A 25,472-nucleotide genomic window follows, 5' to 3' on the forward strand; every position below is an offset into this window, starting at 1 on the left:
AAGTTATAAATGTGATATTTGTAGAGTTGATAATGTGTATAAGTTATAGTTAAGATTAAGATTTTGTGATGTATTTATATAAATTAAGTAGGTACCTACTTTACGTACTTTAACGTGCATTTATAATATTTAATTGTTTTAGATTTAATTTAATTAAGTAGGTATCTAACTGTAGATTTCCTTCTAAAATTGTTTAAACGAAAAGCTAATAGGTACAGTTTTATTTATGTAAAACAATTACTTAGAAGGTTATTTAATAATTACCTAGATAAATAATAATTTTAGTATTTTGGTATGCACTTAATATGAAGGAATCAAAAACATATTGGTCATATCCACGTTTCTCCGAAATATACAATTTTCGCGGCGATTTTCTCCGGTTTTTCACAGGAAGCTCCAATTTTAGTTAAAACGTTCCTTTTTTTGGGGAAATGCATTGAAAGCTTTCGTCTATCTATTTACTTTCTTGTCTACGGCACCAATTCACTCTGTACGACTTAGTTGATTTACCAAGATGACTTGAAGTCATGAGCAGCAAACGTGTTGAGAGTAAGTAGGGAATTGCCAGTTAATAAATAAATAAACACAATACCTACCCCAGTAATAAATCACTGAAGTAATTAAGCTGGCACGATAAGCTTTGTCGGCGAGTGCCGTGAACCTACAGCGAGAGGACTTTGCTCTAGCTCTCTATGACTCTTTATTGTTTGTACAACACTAGCTGGTACAGGCGACTTTGTCTGTATTTTATTTTTTTCTGATTCTAATTCGTTTTTCTATCTAAGTTTACAAGCACTTTTGAAAAATCAAGTTTGTTTATTTGCATTAAGTTTATTACCGGTTAGACAAAATCTCCTAATAAGAATCGGCAAAAAATTCAATAAATCTACTTGGTCACGCCTTATCTTTGTAAATGATACCTACTCGTATTACGATTCAGTAACTTTGTAAGTTAAAGTAGATAGAACTTTGCCCTTTTTGGCGACGCTCCTCGCTCCTCCTTTCGTCATCTTTTCGACTTCAAAACTTCGAGCTATGACGTGCGTCTATCTTGGTCTATGGCGCGGCACCCGAAACGTGGCCACGGCAAAACATGCCGATGCTTAAGATCCACTTTCATGAATAAAAAAAAATTATGACTTAAAATGGTTTCTTCAGTAAAGTGTGTACTGAAGTTGTTTTAGTATGATAAATTATCAAATATCATAGTTAGTATGTAGGTAGATAAATATAATGTTTACTGTTTTTGTTGTATCTAGGTTGACAGTTAGGATAAATTATGTGAGCCAAAATACCTCGTTATCTAAGTATGTATGTTGTAAGTGTCTTTTCACAGTGCCTTGTGATAGTTATAAAATTAATTGATTTTGCTACCAGCTAAAAAGGAATGACCATCCCCGGCCCAGACCTACCCTAACCACCCGGCAATTTACTTTTATCAAAAAAATCTTTATAATTCTTTTTTAAAAATAAATTTAATATAACATTTTAAAATTATATTTAAAATTATATTAAAGGTAAGATCGTTGACTATACAGCCCGAGTTTCACGATATTTTTTGTAGTTTTTATAATTTTTGAATTTTGAATTTTGAATTGAAATACAGTTTAAAATTGTCGCTTTGGTGCACCGGCGAATATTTTGCCCTTGAAAAGTGATAAAAAAAAATATTTTTCTACAAGATCCTTATTTATACATCAAATTATCATCTCCATATACTTTTATACGGAGGTATACCTGGGATCTCTGGGCCGGTGGGCATTTCCCTTTAATATGTACATAATTATAATCAACGTTGGATCTTTCTTTTTTGAAAATATTATCTACATTGTTTCTGTGAAAATACATGTATAGATGTACTTATATAGTGTTCTCGTAAATATACCACTGTGCACAAATATTGTACGCAGTACACTTGGGAGCAGAGAAATCGAGCCACCTGAGGCGTATTAAATTGAAATCCACACTGAAAATTTATTTAATATTCTTGAAAAATAAATAATTAACAATGAAAAACTCTTAACATTAATCAATTAAACCAAAAGTAACGAAAGGTTAATCTGTTACCTAAAATATAATGTCGGTAAATCAAGAAATTGGTCACCTGTATGGTATACTGGTTACCGAATTTTTTGCACAAAGTGGACTTAACTGTTATTGTTGGTACAGGTACAGACATACTGTCATATGACAGGCCAATGTACAAAAGCAAATCCCTTACAAAAGGAGCGTTTGACAAAAATATTAGTCAACAATTAGTTTGACGTTTAGTACATCAAGTAACATTGTGACGTCACAAAATGGACGACAGCGTTTTTGACGTTTGGAAAATTTGAAAAAAATACATGATTTTTAGTTTAGAGGAGACTCGTGCTCAGCAGTGAGCCGAATATGGGTTGCTAATGATGATCTAAATAGAATTATAAAATACTGAACAGGAATGGGACATTTAATAATGTAAGCTATATTTTATTTTACTTGTGTATCTACTACTACTGTCGTAGTTCAATAATCATAACTCTGTTCGCGGCGATGGAAGCCGAAAGATAAACAGTTCATTAATTCAATACAGTGTTCGAGTATTATAGTTTTAGTGTAATATCTGGCAGGCTAAATAAAATGTTCATTTTGTTAACTACCCGTTTTTTATTTGAACTTGCTCCCATCCCCTTTCCGGGGGTTCCCCCGTACCTCGTCGAGCACGTTGACAGGTGGACTTGCTCATTATCATAAACAATTGTAGTGCTAGTCTGTAACGATCATAGAAATTTTAGCAGACTCAGAAGTGATTACAAAAATAAGAAAACTAATGTCGAACTAAGGTTATGATTCACGTAATTTGTCAGGACAACTTAATTAACAAATCAAACCAAAATAAGACCCTAGAATGGCAGAGAATGACCTTGAGTGAAGTCACGCACTTGTGAACGATGTGTGTAGGGTTAAAGGCGCCCTTGTCAGATATCTAACACTCCCCTTTTCCACTCAAGTCAGTCTCCCCGCCAATCCCAAGTAACCCATAAAGAATTACACAACAAGAGATGTGGACGGCTCGAACGCCACGAGCATACTGAAGCCGTCCGTACCGCAAGCCATTGCAACGCGGCGATAATAGAACGCGGCACTTGTACCGAATCGTAAATCTATGGTAACGATGTTTTTAATTCGACATTACAGATTAAAGAATAATAGGCAGATAAAGTCATGCATTTATTCCAAATATTATTGAAAATGGCGTCTTAAAGTTTTAACTATTTTTACTGATGACGATGGTGATGCTGATGATAGATAATATGATGATAATAATGATGATGATGATGATGATGATGATGATGATGATGATGATAATGATGATGATGATAATGATGATGATGATGATAATAATAATAAAACACAAATTCAACGCACAACACATCATTTATTAAATAAAATAATTACTCATCAATAAAATGTTTACAACGTATAGCCAACAGATCACATGCGCGAGCGCTCACAAAACTTACTCTTACCCTAAATACAATTAAATTACTACTTCACGAATAGACGAATTTTAGCAAACATTCGTCTTTGAAAAATGCACAAAATCCAAAACCACCTTCAGACCTAACGTGCGACCAACAGCAGATCTCCTGAAAAGATATAGAGAAAGGAGTTGTCCCACTCTCCATACACTGTTTGCCCCAGAAAAAAAGTTAATGTGCCATGATGAAACTACAACCTTTAGGTTGATTTTCCTATAAATATTAATAAAATTATTTTTTGGACCTAGATAATGGGTTTAGCGGGGTTATGGTGTATTAAATACAATAACATCTCACTTATGTGAGATGTTATTGTATTCAATTCCTTCAATGGAACCTTCAATCAGACCTTCATTATATAAAAGGTTAAAATTAAATTGATTACCCTGCTATTTCCTAGATTTCTGTTAAAAAGCTTTCAAAATAATACTTGAAAGGTGATTTTATTGAATTTATTAACCGACTTTAAAAAAAGGTGGAGGTTCTTAATTCGACGCGTATGTTTGTGTGGCGTATTAATTAAAGAAAGAAAGAACCATGAGACATAATTGTCTGAAAATCCTAAAACTTTATGATTTAAAGGTAGCACATACGATGTTATATTTCGCTTATTTATTTTTGTAATTCTGAAGTCGGTTAAATTCTTTTTTTAATTTTTTTTTTCTGGTTTTAGTGTAGTAAACGAAACGCCACCGTACGAGCAATTTCGATTACTGAACCGGTTTTTATTAAAATTAGATGGGGCCAATCTAATTTTAAGAAGGAGGAAGTATACTCTTTCAAACAAACAAAAGAATTTTTAAAATTGGTTAAGAAATGACGTACTTATGAGGTAACAAAAAGAAAAATATATATATATATAATTATTTATGTTTTCTGGTATTTTTCATTTCTCCTGGGGCGATTTTGGGACATCTCCTTTCAACCAATAACGGATCAACCAAAAATATCTTTCATTGAGCTGCGACAAAAGAAATGTGACTGGGATATCTCCGCCGCTAGTGGTCGACATTTGTCTTCTTCCCTTCACTTGGTCGCATGTCAGCGCCACTGGTGGACTCATTTACCTAATATACATTAATGTATAGTTGTAGAAGTAGTTGTTTAAAACAACTCAAAATTATACAAAAAAAGACTATAAAATTATGCAATTCACATTTAGAAACTTATAGATTACGTCATTTAAAACATGCGTTTTTGTAATGATTAGGTAATCCCGGATTAAGTTTTTAAATACCTATTGAGTTTTGAGTTTTGAGTAACAAAAAAATCTCAGCCCGATTAAAGCAAATTCAAAAAGTCAATTTTATTTACGTATCACTAATACGGATATACAAGGATTAGGAGGTAAACTTTAAATTTCTTCAAAGTAAAGTGAACTTTAAAAAGCCGTAATTAGGTCCACTTTACTTTGAAGAAAATAGACCTTTTTATTATTATCTTATTCCATGTTTATAAATATAGGGGTTAATGTATTTATAGACATCACAGTGTTTGTGCGCTTGGCTCGTATTTATTTTCACTTCACTTTGCATAAAAATACATTATCTTAATAGCTAATTTTTTTTTAAATGTAAAATAATCAAGCGTAAGTTCACGCTAATGAGTAATTCACAGCTTAGCAATCATACAGTTCGTAAAACGCGTTTTTTACCAGTTTGTTTATAATTTCCGAGACCACCTAGTGTATATGTCTATAAGGTACGTCTGTACACACAATAAAAATCTATATAATTCAATATTGAAAAAATATACATAATTCCGAAATTATTTATGTATATTACTGTGTGATGATAATGGTTAAGACCGTTTTTCAAATTTTGTTCGATTAAGAATTTGTGACGGTGCAATAGAAAAATATCAATAAATATTTTCAATTCCATTTCCATAGTTAGATCAATTCGATTTTTGTGACAATTAAGTAATTTCCAAATTTAATTATTTGGTATTTAATCTATTTAAAAAAATCACCAACACAGTTTGGTTAATAAATAAACTCAAAGCGTCTTAAGAACTGTATGATTTTTAATCTATGTTAAAATGGAATGGCACATTTTGATTTCTTTTAGCAACAACATTCCTTCAATGTCTTTTAGACTTGGCAGGTTTTGTTTCTATAAATAACATTTAAATTATTACTTACAAACTAAATTTTTTAAATATATATTTTGGAATGATTTCATCAATCACAAGCCTTCGATTTTGGTTAAAAATATAGAATGCTGTTGAGATTTTAATGACATACATAATTTGAAATATTATGTACAATTTTACATAAATACAACCTAAGCCCACCGACCCACTTTAGGGCAGCATGGTGGGTTTTAACTAGTAATGACATAAACTTTACATTTACGATAATCATAGAACAATATTTTTTTAAAAATCTCTAACAGCATTCTAATTTTCAAAAAATTTGGAATATTTCACATATTTTTTTATAGTATATAAATAAACAATTTAAATTACATACACAACCTTTGTGACCTTAAACAGGTGAAAAATGACCATTTGTCGACTCTAAAAAGATTTTACAACTAGGTAGGGTAGTCCAACAATAAATATTTTATAATTATAATAAATAAATATAATCCAATCAGTGGGGGTACGTGATTTATCTCATACCAAAAACACTATAGTCAGAAAATCTTTACGGTATCTTAATACGTATGGTACATCAAGGTACATATTTTTCATTATTGTTAATTATATAAAATCAAATTAATTAACCTCCACTCACTGGACTAGTTCAGTTAAAGGGGTTCACTTTGAACCTCGTATACGTAGTATTTTGTGACTAATATTTATATACTTCCCTAGGACGCCTTATTTATAACGCCGGCTGCTCTGTCTCTATTGACTGGGTCGTTGGTGTCGTCTCATACTCTGCAAGTAAATATTATGAACTGTAGGTGCAATTTTATAATACAAATAATGTATTTATTAATCAATTTCATCATCGTGCCGTGGATCATGCACCGTTCCATCATAGCCTTCTTCGATTCATGAGCGTCATCATGGTCGACGGCAGCGACTATCTACTCACCGTGTCGTGTCGGAGGCGTTCAGTGCGTGGTCAGCTTGTCGGTGTCTTTGTCGGACGGCGGCGCGGGCTCGGAGCGCGACACTTTGATCATCATGGGCGACGGCAACGACTCTATCTACTCACCGTGTCGTGTCGGAGGCGTTCAGTGCGTGGTCAGCTTGTCGGTGTCTTTGTCGGACGGCGGCGCGGGCTCAGAGCGCGGCACTTTGATCATCATGGGCGACGGCAGCGACTATCTACTCACCGTGTCGTGTCGGAGGCGTTCAGTGCGTGGTCAGCTTGTCGGTGTCTTTGTCGGACGGCGGCGCGGGCTCGGAGCGCGGCACTTTGATCATCATGGGCGACGGCAGCGACTATCTACTCACCGTGTCGTGTCGGAGGCGTTCAGTGCGTGGTCAGCTTGTCGGTGTCTTTGTCGGACGGCGGCGCGGGCTCGGAGCGCGGCACTTTGATCATCATGGGCGACGGCAGCGACTATCTACTCACCGTGTCGTGTCGGAGGCGTTCAGTGCGTGGTCAGCTTGTCGGTGTCTTTGTCGGACGGCGGCGCGGGCTCGGAGCGCGGCACTTTGATCATCATGGGCGACGGCAGCGACTATCTACTCACCGTGTCGTGTCGGAGGCGTTCAGTGCGTGGTCAGCTTGTCGGTGTCTTTGTCGGACGGCGGCGCGGGCTCGGAGCGCGGCACTTTGATCATCATGGGCGACGGCAGCGACTATCTACTCACCGTGTCGTGTCGGAGGCGTTCAGTGCGTGGTCAGCTTGTCGGTGTCTTTGTCGGACGGCGGCGCGGGCTCGGAGCGCGGCACTTTGATCATCATGGGCGACGGCAACGACGGCGGCTCCGGGCGCGTCAGCGGCGTCAGTGCGCCGGAGTTGACGTCTTCTATCGCTTTCCGAAGCTAAAACAGAGGACGCTGATTAGATGTCCGTTTGCATTAATTTTTGACGTGAACACGTCTTTAAAAATGCTTCCATAGCTTGGATTAAATTTAAAGTCTTATTGAACGAAAAAATATTTTGGATTCGCTGCGAATTTAAGGTATTTTTTTTACTCTACGTTACATCCGCGGAAAACTTTCACTTTATTAGCAGAAATGTATAAACAAGGAAGTCTTTTAATTTAACTCACTTTATAATAATAATTTTTCTTTCTAATAATTTTAACTCACCTCTTTTAGAGACACCACTCCAATGAGTCGTCCGATGGCCGTGACGTAGGCGCGACTCACTCCCAGCGTGGAGAACAGCGAATGTACCTGCAAATCATAGTATATTAGATCAGCGGTTCCCAAAAGGTGTTCCGCGGAACCCTGAGTTTCCGTGAAAGGCCCTCAGGGGTTCCGCGAAAATTCAAGATTTCCATATTGTAAATCGTTTCACGTTTCACTTGTGATAATATTAATCGAAGTAATCTATTATTCATTTTCAATTAACCAAAATTCCGAAATTCCATGGCACCGTGTAGGAAACCGATATGCTTCTGGCGCGATACCACACGCCACGAGACGTAAGTTTATTTCTTTAATTTACTTCTTTCTTAAGCTAGGGTTCCGCCGAAAAATGGTGAAACAAAAAGGGTTCCGAAGTCAATAGAATTCGAGAACCGCTGTATTGGACAACTGCTTCCACGTCGAAACTGTTTTAACATTCAAACTAAAAGATTTCCACTAGGCTTATTATTATTTTCAGCAAAAATATTACAATAGTAACAAATACAACAAATATCTTCCCCTTTCTAACCTAGGACTGGGTACCACAAGACTAACGTAGAGCAAAGGGGCTCGATCGGTGCAACAGTTACCTTGAGCAGTGAGGTCCGCTCCACTAGCTGGAAGGGCGCGGGGTCGATGTGGCAGATGTACAAGGTCTCGTCCTCGTACTCCGAGTCATCGTGGTGCTGCAATTTAAGGAATAATCAAAATCACCATCATGTGCCATTCAAACCAAAGTTTGACGGTCAATTTGTGTTAGGATTTCCAAAGGAGATGGTCCAAAATTGTATGGAGCAAAGGATCAGTCATTAAACCCTGGTGGAAAATAAAATAAAATATTTCTTTTAACTATTTTTGATTATACAAATCTACGAATTTACTTTAATTCTTTCGAAATTCCCAAGAATTTCCCACGAAATGAAGGTGAATAATGGCGGATTGATGACGTTTTCAATGCAGTAGTCGATTTGACGTTTGCTGTCAATTGCCATGATATAGTTGCTATAAGGGCGCCATCTTCATATAACTCAAAAACTTGGGTTTTAGTTTTATTTAGTTAGATTAAATATATGTCACTGTAATAAATTTTAATAAAATTCTTGTACTTTTTTAAATTTAATGATATGGTACAAGAGAGGACTTGAAACGGACCATCTCATTTATATTTCAATCAGTTCACTCTTTCATATGATCCAATTGTGCCACTTCAAATCTAAAGGAGCATCTGATTGTAGAAAGTTTTCGTGACTCACCAGCTCTCGTTTCCTGGCGATCTGCAGCATCCGGTCGAAGTCGATCTCTTTGGCCATCTCCAGCTGCTCCCACGCCTTCTGGTCCTCGGGAGACATGTCGCACACGCGTTCACGAGGCTGCAACGTATAACAACAATCGCATTAAACACTGAAGATTTGTTCAATAAGAATTAGCGAACAAGAGTTTACTATCCACAATTGAAGCGTGTTGTAGCTGGAGAGCCTGTCGACATTTTTGGGTAAGTATTTGAGGCAACCAACACTGCGCTTTGTAGTGCGGGGTCGCCATTCCAGCACCTTGGGACCCCAACATCCATCGGCTCTTCGAACTATGTGCCCCACCCATTTCAGCTTCGCGACTCGTTGAGCTATGTCGATGACTTTGGTTCTTCTACGGATCTCCTCATTTCTGATTCGATCACGCAGAGATACTCCGAGCATAGCTCGTTCCATCGCCGGCTGTGTGACTCTGAGCCTTTTTATGAGGCCCATAGTTGGCGACCGAGTCGAGTGTTGGTCGCCCCCCACCAGGTGGACTGACGACATCGAGCGAATCGCAGGTATTCGCTGGATGCAGGTGGCTCAGTATCGTGATGTTTGGAAGTCCCTACAAAAGGCCTATGTCCTGCAGTGGACGTCCTTCTCCTGCGGAAGAAGCTCATAATATGGCTTTCAATCAAGAACTTGCTGTCTTTTCAAGCGTCAAATGTGTGTGGTGGTCAACTGGCATGGTGATTCGGGTGGTTTCTGAGTCTATCTTGGTATTTTGTTGTTACTGAATTTTTCTTGAATTTCCGGTATTCGTAGAAACCACGACAAATTCATAAATATTAAAATATTTCGCACTCACCAGTTGCACCTTCTTGTTGATGGAGGGGCTGCGCGGCAGGCCGCCCAGCTGCTCCGTGAGCCCGCTCTCCACGTCGGGCAGCAGCGTCGAGCGCTTGAAGATGGCTTCGAAGGCGGCGCGGATCCTACCACCACATGTCACCTTATTACTTTTGTTTGATGCGTGGGTTGCGTAACGCAGTTTATTTAGGTTAGTATTTTAAGGTACAGCTAAGAAATTAAAACATTTTTTATCAATATTATTATCAATAAGTATAATATGAGATTGAAATGTGAGCCTGCCTACAAAAATTTTGTCGGTTTACATAAAGTAGGTACATGTCTCGCTTGCTCGACTCGAGAGGGCGGGCGACGGGGGTCAATAGAACATTTATTGGCTCCCGGATGTTGATTGATTAAAAGTCAGCGTGAACGAGTTGGTCTTGTTGAGGATGTGAGGATGGAGTCAATACCTGGTCTCCGCGCCGGTGACGGTGGTGTACACCGACGGGTGCAGCGCGACGGGCGTCTGCGGGCCGCTGCCGGGCGACACCAGCCCGCGCGTCAGTGTGAACGAGTTGGTCTTCTTGAGGATCGACTTGGGCCGGAAGAGCTGTCCTGGGGCTGTCAAAGTGTACCGAACATAAGTGCTACTCCAGTGGAAAATCGTCATCTTGATTATCATCATTAACAGTCGATGGACATCACCCGGACGTGGGTTTTTTTACTCACGATCTCGGGGACTGATACACGCAGGCCAAAACACCCTTCCAGAAGCAGAGATCAGAGTCTCTAAGGAGACGCCTTTCGCAAGGCCTCTATTATTCAAAGGCCGCACAAAAGGCTCATGTTAAAGCCTTATGTAGCAGCGAATGATGACGATGATGATGTCGATGACGATGACGATGACGATGATCGAATTAACAATTACCAGGGATGAGTCCGCCCTGGTCCTGCGTGGTGAGCGAGCCGCCGCGCGTCATGCCGCCCGGCACCTGCAGCATGTCAGGTGCTGGAGTCACCTGACAAAACACCATCAAAATATATAGTGAAACATAAAATTCAAAGTCTCCATTTTTATTCTGACTTGAGATCTCACTTCATACAAAGCAAACATGTAGTCTAAGAAGGTAATAGGTGTTAGCTTGTCACAAGACTACTACTAGACATGCATTATAACGAGAATGCCTCTGACTTTGTCAGTGTTAACCAAACTTGAAGATTATATAATTATTTATTTATTTTGCTATCATCCGCGAAAAGTCGACTCTAACTGACTTGACTCTAAGACTTTGCAATTGCACGTTGTAGAGTCAACATCTCCTGAAGATGCTCCGGTTTCGGGGTGAAACGTACGTAGAGAGTATTTTGTCGGACCTGGGTGACGTTGTCGCATGGGTTCGTCGACTTTTCGCGGATGATAGCAAAATAAATAAATCATTATATAATCATGATGAACTTCCGCAAAGTAACGCCTGCTTCTATCCAAAACTTGAAGATCTTGCAGTCCTGATGTCACCCTCAGAAGGTGGTACTACTCCACCAGTTGCTAGAAAACTTGTCAAAGAACCTGTCGAGGGTATTCTGGTCCTCCGCCTTTCCTGATGTCACCTTAGACGGTGAGACCTTCTTAACTAGACTCATCAAACTCCTCACCTCGAATCTTGACGGTCTTCTAGTCTTTCTCTTCTCCTCGTCTCTTCTCCTGGCTGCCTCTGCCTCCCGCTGCCACAACGCTGCCACCTGCAGGCGCCTGGAGCGCCCCACTTGCAGCTCGATAACTCGCACCAGCTCCCAGCGGTGTATGGAGCCCAACAGTACCATGGATGAAGGACTGTCTACCAGGGGGAAACTCTTGATCGTCTGTGGGTTCAAATAAATAGGTATCTTTATCTTGTAGGCGCGTGTCGAAAAACGGGTTGTCATCAGAGGCGGATTTAAAGGGCAAAACACTATTATTGATTGATAAACCCTCGAGTGGCAGAGGATAACCTTGAGTGAAGTCCCAGACTTTTACTCCCCTTCTCCAAGTCATTCTCCCTGCCTATCTCCAAGAAGGATTATACACGCGGGTGAAACCACGCGGCGACAGTTAATTACACATAATATACAAAATTACACATGCAAGACAATTCTGAATAAATAAAACACCACAGTGGAGACCATACCTTGTTCTCTTTGAGGATGTCCTTCAACTGCTGGAAGGTCATCCTGTTCCAGATGTACTTCACGTCGCGCACCATGAAGTCTTCCACACAGATGTCGTACATACCTGCAATACAAGGGATGATGATGAAAGATGGATTCATTATTATTATCTAATCATGACTTTTTCAAAAGAGCAGCTGTTGAGTTTCTTGCCGGTATCTTCTCAGCAGAACCTGCCTTCCGAACCGGTGGTAGAATCTTAACAAATAGTCAACTGACGTGTCAAAAGTGCTTGTAAACTGAGCCTACTTGAAATAAATAATTTTTCATTTTGACTCATCAAATTTAATATACTTAACCAATATCAATTTTGTTTAGTACATGGAATAAGGGTTTTTTTATTCTTTACAAGTTAGCCCTTGACTGCAATCTCAACTGATGGTAAGTGATAATGCAATCTAAGATGGGCGCGGGCTAACTTGTTAGGAGGATGAAAAATCCATACCCCTTTTGGTTTCTACACATCGTACCGGAACGCTAAATCGCTTGGCGGTACGTCTTTGTCGGTAGGGTGGTAACTAGCCACGGCCGAAACTTAATTCAAAATTCATGTATTTTTCAAATTTCCCAAACGTCAAAAACGCTGTCGTCCATTTTGTGACGTCACAATGTTAGTTGATGTCAAACTAATTGTTAACTAATATTTTTGTCAAAATATGCTCGGATTGTAAGGAATTTGTTATAGTGCTTATGTACTTATTAATATTTTTTTTATTCACAATAATTTATTTTATTTAAAAATTATTTTTCATGTTCACTTGTTATGGCTACTTTAAATTGTAATATTCTTTGTAACTGTATGTGGCCTTATTTTTGTTTATTTTATATTTTCTGTACATATTTTGTTAAACGCTGTTACAAATAAATAAAATGGACACAACTGAAAAGTTAGAGGTGCATGCCCCGGACCGGATTCGAACCCACACCCTCGGAGGCAGGGGTCATTTCCACTGGGCTATCACGATAATACACGATAAAAGCCCATAGTCCAAATTAAATAGCATAGTTATTAAATTTTAAACACTTTACAACAAGCGTGAACTATAAAATATTAACTGTCAAGATAAAGTGTGTCGTACAGTGAACGTACACAGTTTTCAGTGCGCGTACAGAGGACGAGGTGGCCGAGTGGTTAAGGCGTTGGACTGCTAATCCAATGTGCTCTGCACGCGTGGGTTCGAATCCCATCCTCGTCGACAGCTTTTGTCATTTTTTAAACAATAATTTTGAAGAAAAAAAAATATAAAAATTTCTCTTCAAGCCTCAAAAACAAACCTGTGTTTGTCTTTCATACAAAATACACATAAAAATAACTATAACGCTAAACAAATGTGCAGAAAATTGGAAAGTATACGAAAATTTATATTTCAACTTTGCGTGTTTAACAGTTGGCGTGTTTGATGAATGTCAATTTAACAGATAACTTATTTTTTGCATTAAATATAAGTTTAATAGTTAATTTATTTTCAATTTTTTTATATTAAACTTTGTACATACAATGCTGTGTATCAATACAATGTCTATCAAATTCAGCTACCTACTCGTACTTCCAAAAAAACCTATTAAAACAACAAAAAAATTGTCATTTTGTTGAATGTGAGATTTTATTCCGGTTTTTAGTATTTGTTGTTTTAGTGGCAACATAAATAAATCAACTGTCAACTATAACAATTCAACTATAACTGCGCGATGGCACAGACGGACAGACAACAATGTAACAACTAAAAACACCGTTTTTTAATATTTTTTTTATTTATTCCATTTTGAATTGAATATTCATAGCTAAGAAAAGACGTCTATCAGTGTCACAATTCACAACACTCAGAGGCACAATTATCCGCCCACTTTAATATGAGGAGAGTACATTAAAGTAGTAGTAATCCCGTTTAACTCGCCTACATGTCACACGCGTGTAATTCCAAATGCGACCAATAAATTACAACATATAGATCAGGACATCATAGCATTCCAAGACAAGACTAATAGGTACATAACATCTAAAGAACTGGAAGACCCTGACAGCAAACGACCCTTGACATGATCTAAACTGAAAATTTTAAAGACGCTGTCAAAAGTTTTTGAAAATTGAAAATTTTGTAATTGCAAATGCATCAAAATCTTTTTGTCATGTCAATATATAAGTGATTACTTTAAGTAGCATACTTAGGTAGTCTTCACGCCAAATACACTATTTTTTATAACTATGAATGTGTACTATTTTTCACTATCCCCCACCCATATCCCGTTTATTACGCTTTCCCGTCTAAGACGCGTTTTTAGTTGGGTCACTGCGAAATCGTATTAAACGGGTTCTACTGTATAGTTACTCACGGCTGGCTGAAGACAGCAGGTCGGGCAGATACGGCAGCTTCTTGATGAGGATGATGCTGTCGAAGCACGAGGGCTGCAGTAGCGCTGCCGTCGCGTTGGCCGCTAGCACTGCCGCCATTATCGGCAGCAGGTGCGTCACCTACCACCACAATAACCTCTTTGAGACAACCAAGGGCTGAGTCTTTGGCTAAATTGGCTACTTGACAGTTTTCAAATGAAAAAAAAAACAATCAATAAAAAAACAGTGTGTGTGTGTGGGTGTGTGTGACTGACCTGGCCCGTCATCTCGATGCAGATGACAATAGTGGAGACAGTGTGAGTCACGGCGCCAGTAAACGCCGCCGCTCCCACCGTCGCGTAGCCGCCTGTTAGACAAATACTTCGTTTACTATTACTGTCACTTTACAGGCTTACTTTATATAAAAAACAACACGTATAAGACTAAAGAGAAGATATTTTCTTTATAGACATTTTAGCTGTTTCGTTGATATGTGACGACATTAAGGCGAAATTATTATGGAAAATACTTCCCAGTACCCTGTATATACATGGTGGCTCACCCGGCAAGATCTTCTGTATGTGTCCGCCGTAGGCCACGCCCAGCGGGCAGAAGTAGTGCATGACCTCGCCCGTGAAGCGGCCTAGCGACGCGCCCATCTTGAACGCCGGCACGAAGATGCCCGCCGGCACCGGCAGCGTGCATGCCACCATGCTCAGGAAGAACTGCCGACCACATCATCATCATATCAGCCGATGGACATCCACTCCAGGCTCAGACCAATTATTGAATAGGACCTGCCTCGCTAGACGTTACTTTTCTGTCAAAGTATATGATCAACGATCTAATGCGATTATAAAAACTGTCTCTATAGTATAGAGTACAAGATATATACCAAATCTAAGCTCATTTTCTTCAGAAAATGACAGACAATTTTGTACTTGACTATGAGTGCCATACAGGTCCATCTATAATTGGTCTGAGACTCCAGGACATAAGGCTTTCTGTAGAGACTTCCAAACATCACGATCCTGAGCCGCCTGCATCCAGCGAATCCCTGGGACTCGCTTGATGACATCAGTCCACCTGGTGGGGGTTGACCAACACTGCGCTTTGTGCACGCCACCATGCTCAGGAAGAACTGCCGACCATACACATCATCATCATCATATCAGGCGATGGATATACACTCCAGGACATAAGGCTTTCTGTAGGCACTTCCAAACACCACGATCCTGAGCCGCCTGCATCCAGCGACTCCGTGTGACTCGCTTGATGTCGTCAGTCCACCTGGTGGGGGTCGACCAACACTGCGCTTTCTATTGAGGGGTCGCCATTCCAGCATCTTGGGACCCCAACGTCTCTCGGCTCTTCAAACTATGTGCCCCGCCCATTGCCACTATAGCTTCTCGACACGTCGAGCTATATCGCTGAATTTGGTTCTTTTATATTATGGTATTTGTATATTATTAAGTTACATTAAGTTCTTTATTCTTTCTCAATAAAAAAAAAATAAACAGTAAAAGTTATCACCAAAAATTCTTCGAATATCTTTCTCAAAGATATTCGAAGAATTTACTTATATGTTTGCCCAGCTGTGGACTAAGTAAGCTGGGATTCGATCCCAGTGTCTAGTGTAATTAGTAGTTCTCAACCATTACACCACGGAATGCTTTACACTAATTACCAATTTTACCATCTGATTGGTAATTTAATATTGTTTGAACAGTTGGTGCGTCTTTCTTATTCGTTATAGTCAAGGAGACACAGTGTTGGTCGACCCCCCACCAGGTGGACTGACGACATCAAGCGAGTCGCAGGTATTCGCTGGATGCAGGTGGCTCAGTATCGTTATGTTTGAAAGTGCCTACAAAAGGCATGATGATGATGATGATGATGATGATGATGATGATGATGATGATGATGATGATGATGATGATGATGATGATGATAATGAATGAATGAATTATACAAAACAAGCCCACGTGGAATGGTGGCAAGAATAGGGATGGTGACAGTTTTTTAAATTGTATATAAATCGAGAGTATGCTAATAGTAAAGCAATTTCGTAAAAGTAACAGGGTATCTACTTTCAGAGCTACAGGGATTTAAAGGGTCAGATTTACGGCTCTGCCGCGGATCCCTGAAAAACGCCCGATACAAAATGGTACGAACTAATGACGTCGTAGGCACTTAATGATCGTTAGATTCGTGCGTTCAAACAAAATCACTAATATCTTTATTATTTGCGCTTTTATGTTTTATACTTAGTTCATTTCTTAAAAAATGTCACGTTTAATGTAAGGAAGCTAAATCTGTATGAATTTTCATCTAATTACGATAAAAGATTTTTAATAGATTTTGAAATTTTATAATCTCATTTATTTTGCAAATATCCAGACAATCTTTGTTTTTTATGTATAAATTAGTTAACATTGAACCTTTTTACCCGAATGTATCATAAAAATCAATATATTCAAACTTATTCATCATCCCCATACAGGCTGATCCTTTGTGTAAAAAATGAGCCAGCCCTGTCTGTTCTGTCACCAGTCGAGGCAACTAGCCGCGGTGAAATGATTCAGTGAATGGCCCAAGGGTGTCTACGGCAAAAGGCAAATATCCTCTCAGTCAGAGAGGCACACTTGTACTTCACCGGCTTCAGCTTTTTCTGCTGCGGCTCCCGGTTTTGATTCTGTTTCCCTGATATGACACGGTGCTAATGTGTCAACGCATTAGGACTCGCCCTATTTCAAAGAGAACCAGCGTCAATCCATCAGGTCTCTTGCCCGACTTATTACAGTTTATTTAAAATTCCAATAAACCGAATTTTAAACAGTCGTCTCAAACGAATTGAGCTGTTTTGCTTTTGCATACGCGTTCGGTTTATGCATGCTTGATGTAATTCTGAATCCAACATGACGGATTCCAACGATGACAAATCAGTCACAAATTACATTATAAATTAATTTTAATATTAATTACATAAAATTGAAAATTTTGAAAGACCCTCGTATGTCATGAAATTATTAATTACACTCACGATCTAATCATCAATATTCTCTTTCAATGCGCTTTCATTTGAAACCTCACTCGAGTATATATTTACCGACACTCTCTTTAACCCATTTTTAATAGTGTTTTTTAGAAAAATAAAAATAACATTGTTTAAAATTTAAAAAAAAGGACAAATATAAAAAAAAAACTCACGATAGAGAAGAAGTATATGATGAGGCATCCGAAGTGGTCCACCTCCGGCGTGCGCCAGTGGTCCACGATGGCCGCCTGCTCCGCCGTCAGCGAGTCCGACCACGTGAAGTTGGCGAATAGAGACAACACCTACAATGGAAAACAAAGTTACATTTTTTATACTATACAGGATGCTCGGGAGTATTTCCCATAACTCTAGGGCTATGCCGATAATTCTTTAAAAAAAATTAATTAAAAATGTCCAAGGAACATGTAAGAAATGCTTTTACTAAATTAAAAAAAGTTCTCTGTGACCGCAATTTGAAAATATCTCTGAGGATGAGAGTAGCGCGATGTTACGTTTTTTCTGTGTTACTTTATGGGGTTGAAGCCTGGACACTAACACAAGCGATGTGTAGTAAGCTTGAGGCATTTGAGATGTGGGTTTACAGGCGGATACTGCGAATATCATGGAGGGATCGTGTACGCAATACTACTGTGCTGCAACAAATGGGAAAACCAACAGAAGTTCTGCAACTAGTCCAAAGGAGGACGCTCGAATACCTGGGTCATATAATGCGAAACTCCAAATATCACCTGCTCCAGCTCATTATCCAGGGAAAGATAAAGAGGAAACGAAGGCCTGGTCGTAGACGTACATCTTGGCTCAAGAACTTACGCCAATGCTTTAATATGAGTACCAGATCACTCTTTTGGGCAGCAGTGAACAAAGTTAAATTAACCTTAATGATTGCTAACCTCCGATAGGAGATGGCACTATAAGAAGAAGAAGGAAAATGTGTTCTAAAATTAATATTTCCGGAGTAAAAAATGTTTCTTTTGTAAATAGATCTTAAATTGTCATCCTTATATGACCTAGCCATTATTCATTGATAATCATCATGAAGTAGCTTACTAGTGTAGTGCGGAGTGCCGGTTGCAATATTTCGTCGATATGGACAAGCTTACCACTACGATTACGTATTTTAAGATACAAGGATAGATAAAGGCGTGTGCTACAACGATCTCACCTGTTCCTGGTTGCCCAGGTCGGCGGCCATGTATTTCCCGATACCCGGGGGAAACAGGATCGACATCACCGCTAGCGTCATGAAGCCCGGGTAGATGAAGCGACTGTGGGAAGGAATATCATTACAACCTTAATAATTATGATAAATATTATAAATTTATCATTTTTCATTACATACTCGTATCACATTATATCTATAGTTTAAGTAATAATTATTTATTTTAAATTGTAACACATATTTGCTGCTTATTTTGATTTAGTTTATTTGAATGTATTCATAATAGCTGTGACGTTACACGGGTGTCAGCTGAAAATCACCGTCGTGTATTATGCTTGTATTAGTGCATGGGATATGCTGAGCTGTACAGGGTGCACAGCTTAGCACTACTTTTTTTAAGGGTTACAGACAGACATGCTGTCAAAAGGATAGGGTATTTATTGACTGTCTGTAACTTTTAGATATGAATAAATTTATTTTCTTTCTTTCTTCTTTCATAAAATCTTTGTCTCAAAAATATTGAACAGACTTCAAAGATGCATTACTGTAAAAAGTGAAAAATAACATTGTACCTATGTATTTTTTATTGATCGATTATTGATATTCGATTTTGACTTTACTACATACTACACTGACGCCTTGATACTCAGACAAATTACATAAAGACCAGTATCGCATCCGAATTCACGAACAAAAATGTCTGTAATTTTTTGAGGAAAACGAGCTTAGATTAGGTAAATACCCTATTGTAAACTAAAAGTTGTTTTTACAGAGCTCTTTAACCGCAAAACACGATTACAACTATGAAACATCAATACTATAGAGACAGTTTTTGTAATCGCATAAGATCGTTGATCATATACTTTAACAGAAAAGTAAAGCTACTGTTACACATGCTCATTTCAAGCACGAAAGCACGCTACTAATGAGCAATTGCTACTTATTAGCATGTGTATCGCAACATTGCTAATAATGAGCATGCTTATTTTTGCGCGGGAGGAAGGGGGCGTGCTTTTAGCGCGTGTAAACAGGTTTGCTTATTGAGTATGCTATTCGATCAGCATTGCTATTCTGAATTCTCTTCACCTTCATCTCTCCCTGTCTAACACGATACTATAGACAGAGAGCGATAGATACAAATTAGCATGTGTAATGTGTGGAATGTTTGTTTTGAGCATGCTTATTCAGGAGCATACTTAAAAATAGCATGCTTATTGCTAGCAAATATAAACTGATGATAAGCATGCTCGCATGGAGCATACTTAATTGCACGTTTTAGCATGCTATTTTAGAGCATGTGTAACAGATGTGTACTTTAACGTTTAACGAGGCAGGTCCTTATGTACTATTGCTCGGAGGACTTGATAGCATCTGTCACGTTGTCTAGTTTTTGGGTTTCGAAGGTGTACGTCTCTCTGCGGTCGTCCCTTCATTTTTAAAGATTGTAATCCTGGTGATATCCCAAACTCCTGCAGGTCCACGTTTTAAACCGGCTTCTGTCGGTGGCTATTTATACTTTTTTTATATATGAAGTATGTGGCAAAATGTTGAGCCTTTTTCTAGGTTATGCTACATATTGCAGGACATCTTTTATCGCAACACTGTTTGCGTGGACAATTAAGCTATGTACCTAATAATTTAGAATTTAAGGATGTAATATGTGGCATTACTTGAAAATAAAGATCTTTCTTTCTTTCTTTCTTATGCTAGTGTGTAGAAATTCGTCTTTTTATCCTCTTTCAGCCCATCCTATTGGTCAGCGGCCTCTCGGTCGATCTTTTCCCAATCTTACCTGATATTTAGTGACGATGCAGTCTAAGATGGAAGCGAGTACTTGGAAGTACGCCCAAGTTGATTCTACCCATACCTCTAACGGTTTCTACGCGGCATCGTACCGGAATGCTAAATTGCCGGTAGAGTGGTAACTAGATAGGACAGAAAGAAACTCACTTCTTCTGCAAGAAGTTGCTGAGGACCTTGGTGTTTCGCATGAATAGCACGTACTGGCGGTGGAGGTACACCCACAGGGCAGCCATGAGACCGCACACGATACTGTGACATACAAAACATATATATTTATAATAATAATATTATAATAATAATATAATTATAATTGATAGATAGATAGATATACTTTATTTGAACACCACAAAGACAAATACAAGTGAAATAAAAACATATTAAGAAGAGATCAGCATACAAAAGGCGGTCTTATCGCTAAGTAGCGATTTCTTCCAGGCAACCTTCGGTTTAGGATAGCTTAAGGACATCAGCAGGTGGCGTAAAACAAAAATAACCATATTATTAGTAATACACATACATACAAATAATTTACATCCTAATACATAAACAATATTACACAAATACCTACAATAATGAATAAAATACATATCAAAATATACTAATTAATACATTATATTGAAGAGAAATAATAGATACAGATCGTCTTTACTGCATCAGATAGTGAGTCTATACGGCATTTTTAAAAATGTCCAGTGTCTTTGATTGCCGTATGTTCAAAGGAAGAGCAATAATGTGAAATACAAAAAAAACCGGCCAAGTGCATGTCGAGGCACGCGCAGAGTAAGGCTCCGTAGATTAAGCTAGCACTGTAATCCCCTATGTAATGCACAAAAATACCGATAACCATACCCCACATGGGATAGACGATGAAAAATTCATCCTCACTTTGCATGTAAGGAAGGAACCCAATTTATTTTTTATTAACATTTTTTCTTCCATTTTATAGACGAATTTAATATACATACCCAAACTAAATTTTATCTTTCTAGTTTTAACAAACTCTGAGTTATGTTACTGACAACTTTATCTTTTTAATTATCAACGGAATTAGTATTCAATTTTACCAACTACACTTTTTAAGTTGGTCGACTATACTCTTTAAATAGCGATGGCTAATCTTTGCCCTTTAAATAGCCGTTATAGTTTTCTTTGTAATTTCATTATATATATTACTTTTGTGATTAATTTACGTATCTATTATTAACCTCTTTTAAAAAATTAGCTCTTAAAAATGTAATATTCGATTTAGGGATCCGTTTTTTACAAAGGGAGGAAGAGGAGAAAGAGATAAAGAGAGAGAAAGAAGGGGGAGGAAGAGGAGAGAAAGAGAGAGATAAAAAGGAGGGAGGAAGAGGAGAGAGAGACTTACCCCAGCAGCACGAACACGGCGAACTCCTGCGGGTCGAAGGGGAAATCCTGCGGGAGATTGGTGGGGAACAGTGGCTTGACGGTGGGCATGGCGCCCGACCAAACTGACAGCAGCCGGAACATCTACCACCATAAAACACAGCACTCTCATCATTTTGTTCATGGTAAATTCGATGCATGCAGGTGGCTCAGTATCGTGATGTTTGGAAGTCCCTACAAAAGGCCTATGTCTTGCAGAAGACGACTATCGGCTGATATGATGATGATGATGATGATGATGAAATTCGATCACACTAAACGGGAAGCAATAATACTGACTTCAGTTGGAGCAAATCCGAGCTAGAAAGGCTTGTGACAATCGCGACTAATGTGATATGGCTTTGCAAGTTCGTTGATGACACTTTCATGATATACGGGCGACGGGGGGGACGGACGTACGTCACCCTCCCGGACCGCGCGGACCATCAGGAGTGTTACGAACAAATTTGCCAAGATTAAGTTGAGAAGAGCGAACTTGTTGAGTTGTCTATTCCCTCTTTGACTTGATGGTGTTCAAATTGTAGGTGATGAGGCAGTACTCCCATTTCTTGCATGCTAGATAGGCTTGTGATAATCATGCCTAATAGGAAGCAGAGACAGTAACATTTCGAACGAACTTGCCTAAATGTCTATTAACTCTTGCCTTCATGGTGTTCAAATTAACATCATACACCCAATACACTGTTCGTAAAATTGATCATTATTAATCGAATACGATAGTATATCACACAGTTCGCTCAACATTCGATCATTGTCGGTTTTGCGCCCGGGTCAAAGGACTCGAAGCAACAGATTCACTTGATTTTTTATCATTATTTATATTTACAAGTTAATCCCTGACTACAATCTCATCTGATGGTAAGTGATGATGCAATCTAAGATGTGGAAGCGGGCAAACAATTTCGTACTGGAACGAAAATCGACTGGTCTTTGCCGGTAGAGTAGTAACACACCTCCCTCCAGGAAGACCTGGACCGATTAAGAAAACCTCAGTCGGCCCAGCCGATATATATATAAATCCAAGGGGGCCGGCAAAATACTCACGATAGCGCTGCAGCACGCGGCAAAGAACCCGCGCCAGTAGTTCCGCACTGCGAAGTACGTGGTGGTTACTTCTATGGAAAACAGCACTCCTGCAGAGACATAAAACAATCATTGCAGTGTACAAATAATTATGTATATATCAGAGAGAAGACAGAAGTGTCGGAGCTTCACAGAGGAACAAATTAACATTATTCAGCATCCAGAGAAATCTACCGCTGCTATACATGGCATTAACCCCGCAGTTTCACGTGCATATAGTTCCTGTTCCCTTGGTGATACAAGGATAAAATATGCGATGACAAACACAAATAACATGGCTTTGTATTAGCGTAAGATTTTTCAAAAACGGTTCAGTATATTTAGAGGTTACCCCCCCAAATTCAAAAACTCACAAACTGTACCTCTTTATAATATTAGTATACGAGTAGATATGGAAATAAAAAGCGGTCGTGTATTAATCCTATCTTTATCTATACGCTTAACGCTTAGTTCAAAGCCTAACCTTGAATTTGAAATAACAGACTTTCACTCACGCTTCCCCTTGTCAATTTCCACCCCTAAAAGTAAAAATTTATAATCCTTAGTGAATCTTTAAGAAACTTAAATCATTTTTTATCCGATTATGCAATTTCTAGTGACATTATTAAATGCCACATTTGGTATCTACATTTCTATAATAGCACATAGGTTAGGTTAGGTGCTATAATAAAAATGTAGATACTGAGAGTATTTCCCATATTGCCTATCTATACTAATATTATAAAGCTGAAGAGTTTGTTTGATTGAATGCGCTAATCTCAGGAACTACATTTCCGATTTGAAAAATTCTTTCAGTGTTAAATAGCCCATATATCGAGGAAGGCTATATTCTATATTTTATCCCTGTATTTCTACGGGAACGGGAACCACGCGGGTGAAACCGCGCGGCGTCAGCTAGTTACATAATATTAGTAATAACTCTAGACTAATTCTAAGACTAGAAGAAACAACTATACATATTTCACATAATGAAACAGTTAATTATTTAAACGTAGTCTGCAATAGTTTCAACTGAATCCAGAAGTATCCAGATAACTCCACGACGGGTAAGTATTTACCAGGTGTAATTGATATTCTTTTCATTTGCGACTCTCGTTAAATATTCTATATGTGGGGGTCAATTGCGCAGCGCCCTCGTAAACCATGATTGTGATATTGCCATGATAAGGCTTTCATTAAAATGGAATTCGACTTTGTCCAATTGCTATTACACCGAAAAGTACCTACTATAACTACAATTCTGTTATCTATATTACGAGTAATACATTCAATGCTGAAACATTACTGGAACGTTGTCACTTGTTTTTTTTTTAATTATATAAGCCAACACTTTGACAATGACTTTGCAATCACACTTGATGGTAAGCGATAATGATGATGAGCCTACGGTGATGTTTCAGAGTAGAGTGCATAATTTTGCTTGCCAGGACTTGGAAGATACCAAAATTGAATGTAGTAGGATAAACAGAAACTGGAAAGGCATTCCATATCTTTCCAGTAAGTGAAAGGGATGAGGAACACTTTTGCACACTAACTATGGCAGGATATGTGTTTAAATATAACATAAAAGACCTATGTAAATGTACCATATTCTGGAAAAATAAAAAAAATATTGATTGATTGAGGAATCAAACCGCTAATTACGCGTCCAAGAAACATTAACAGCATAGCCTAAGTTACAGCAATGCTTGACTGTTTAAACGACAAGCAAGCAGTAGCAAGACAGTGAATATTTCAACTTTTAAAGTAGTTCCTTTCAAAATGATAAAAATAGCGATTACAATACTGATGTATCTCCAATAGAAGCGGCGAAACACGAAGGAATCCCCTCAGCGCAGGCGGTTGTCAACATCTTAGTAATACAAACTAGTTTTGACGATAATATAGCGAGATAATGAATATACATGCTAGTAAATCGACTCTAAAAGGAATTTTCAAACGCGTAAGTACTCCAAAATGAGTTATCAGTGATCTTGGTGATGCAAATGACGCTGATATTCACAAAAATGGTGACAAAGATTTGATAACAGAGACTTCTGATTTACCTCCAACAGGAGCGGCGAAACACGAAGCAACTCCCACAGCGCAAGCGGCTGCCAACATCTCAGTGGTACGCGACTCGTTACTGTAGATGCCTTGGAACGTTGTCACCAGTTTGGACAGCAGACTAGCTACCATTGATGCTATGTGAACTGATGGACCCTGGAAATTAAAAAGATAAGGTCATAATTATTTTTGTTTGAATTCACAAATGGTCTTCTTTTGGATAAAAACACAATATCCTTTATTTATTGTAAAGATTTTTAAAAATATTATTATAGTTATAACTTTTATATTTGCGAAATCTTAAATGGCGTATATTAACTAAATTTACAACAAATTTAGTTAATATACTTATTATTTAATAAATTCAAATTAAACACGAAACTGAAATTTAGAAATAAAATCCGCAGCGATCTTTTAAGTTAACTAACACATTGTAAATTATATATAATACTCAATTCGAAGTTATGCGTGTACACTATTTATATAATTTCTAGTAGATACTTTAATCATAGTCTC

The 25,472-nt window shown here is 38.2% G+C and overlaps 1 protein-coding gene and 1 non-coding gene across 6 annotated transcripts in view; one reads left to right on the top strand and one right to left on the bottom strand.

Annotated features, from left to right (window-relative positions):
• Positions 1-3,398: 3,398 nt before the first annotated feature.
• Positions 3,399-25,472, bottom strand: part of LOC112051396 (chloride channel protein 2) — a 69,391-nt gene continuing 47,317 nt past the window's right edge. For all 5 annotated transcript variants that reach the window (XM_052889160.1, XM_052889161.1, XM_052889159.1 and 2 more), the window contains 19 exons: positions 24,956-25,112; positions 22,872-22,960; positions 21,790-21,911; positions 20,568-20,669; positions 18,621-18,723; positions 17,611-17,739; positions 14,963-15,125; positions 14,676-14,767; positions 14,403-14,541; positions 12,032-12,135; positions 11,520-11,726; positions 10,795-10,885; positions 10,337-10,487; positions 9,886-10,009; positions 9,036-9,152; positions 8,373-8,468; positions 7,741-7,827; positions 6,812-7,470; positions 3,399-6,407 (listed from right to left, as the gene is read on the bottom strand). In XM_052889160.1, the coding sequence (XP_052745120.1) occupies positions 7,315-7,470; positions 7,741-7,827; positions 8,373-8,468; positions 9,036-9,152; positions 9,886-10,009; positions 10,337-10,487; positions 10,795-10,885; positions 11,520-11,726; positions 12,032-12,135; positions 14,403-14,541; positions 14,676-14,767; positions 14,963-15,125; positions 17,611-17,739; positions 18,621-18,723; positions 20,568-20,669; positions 21,790-21,911; positions 22,872-22,960; positions 24,956-25,112 (2,229 nt within the window). In that variant the 3' untranslated portion in view covers positions 3,399-6,407; positions 6,812-7,314. The remainder of the gene's footprint in view (positions 6,408-6,811; positions 7,471-7,740; positions 7,828-8,372; positions 8,469-9,035; positions 9,153-9,885; positions 10,010-10,336; positions 10,488-10,794; positions 10,886-11,519; positions 11,727-12,031; positions 12,136-14,402; positions 14,542-14,675; positions 14,768-14,962; positions 15,126-17,610; positions 17,740-18,620; positions 18,724-20,567; positions 20,670-21,789; positions 21,912-22,871; positions 22,961-24,955; positions 25,113-25,472) is intronic.
• Positions 13,186-13,267, top strand: Trnas-gcu (transfer RNA serine (anticodon GCU)). Its single transcript has one exon. It is a non-coding gene; the product is annotated as a tRNA-Ser (tRNA).

Source organism: Bicyclus anynana, chromosome 25 (genome assembly GCF_947172395.1).
Source record: "Bicyclus anynana chromosome 25, ilBicAnyn1.1, whole genome shotgun sequence".
Lineage (NCBI taxonomy): Eukaryota > Metazoa > Arthropoda > Insecta > Lepidoptera > Nymphalidae > Bicyclus > Bicyclus anynana.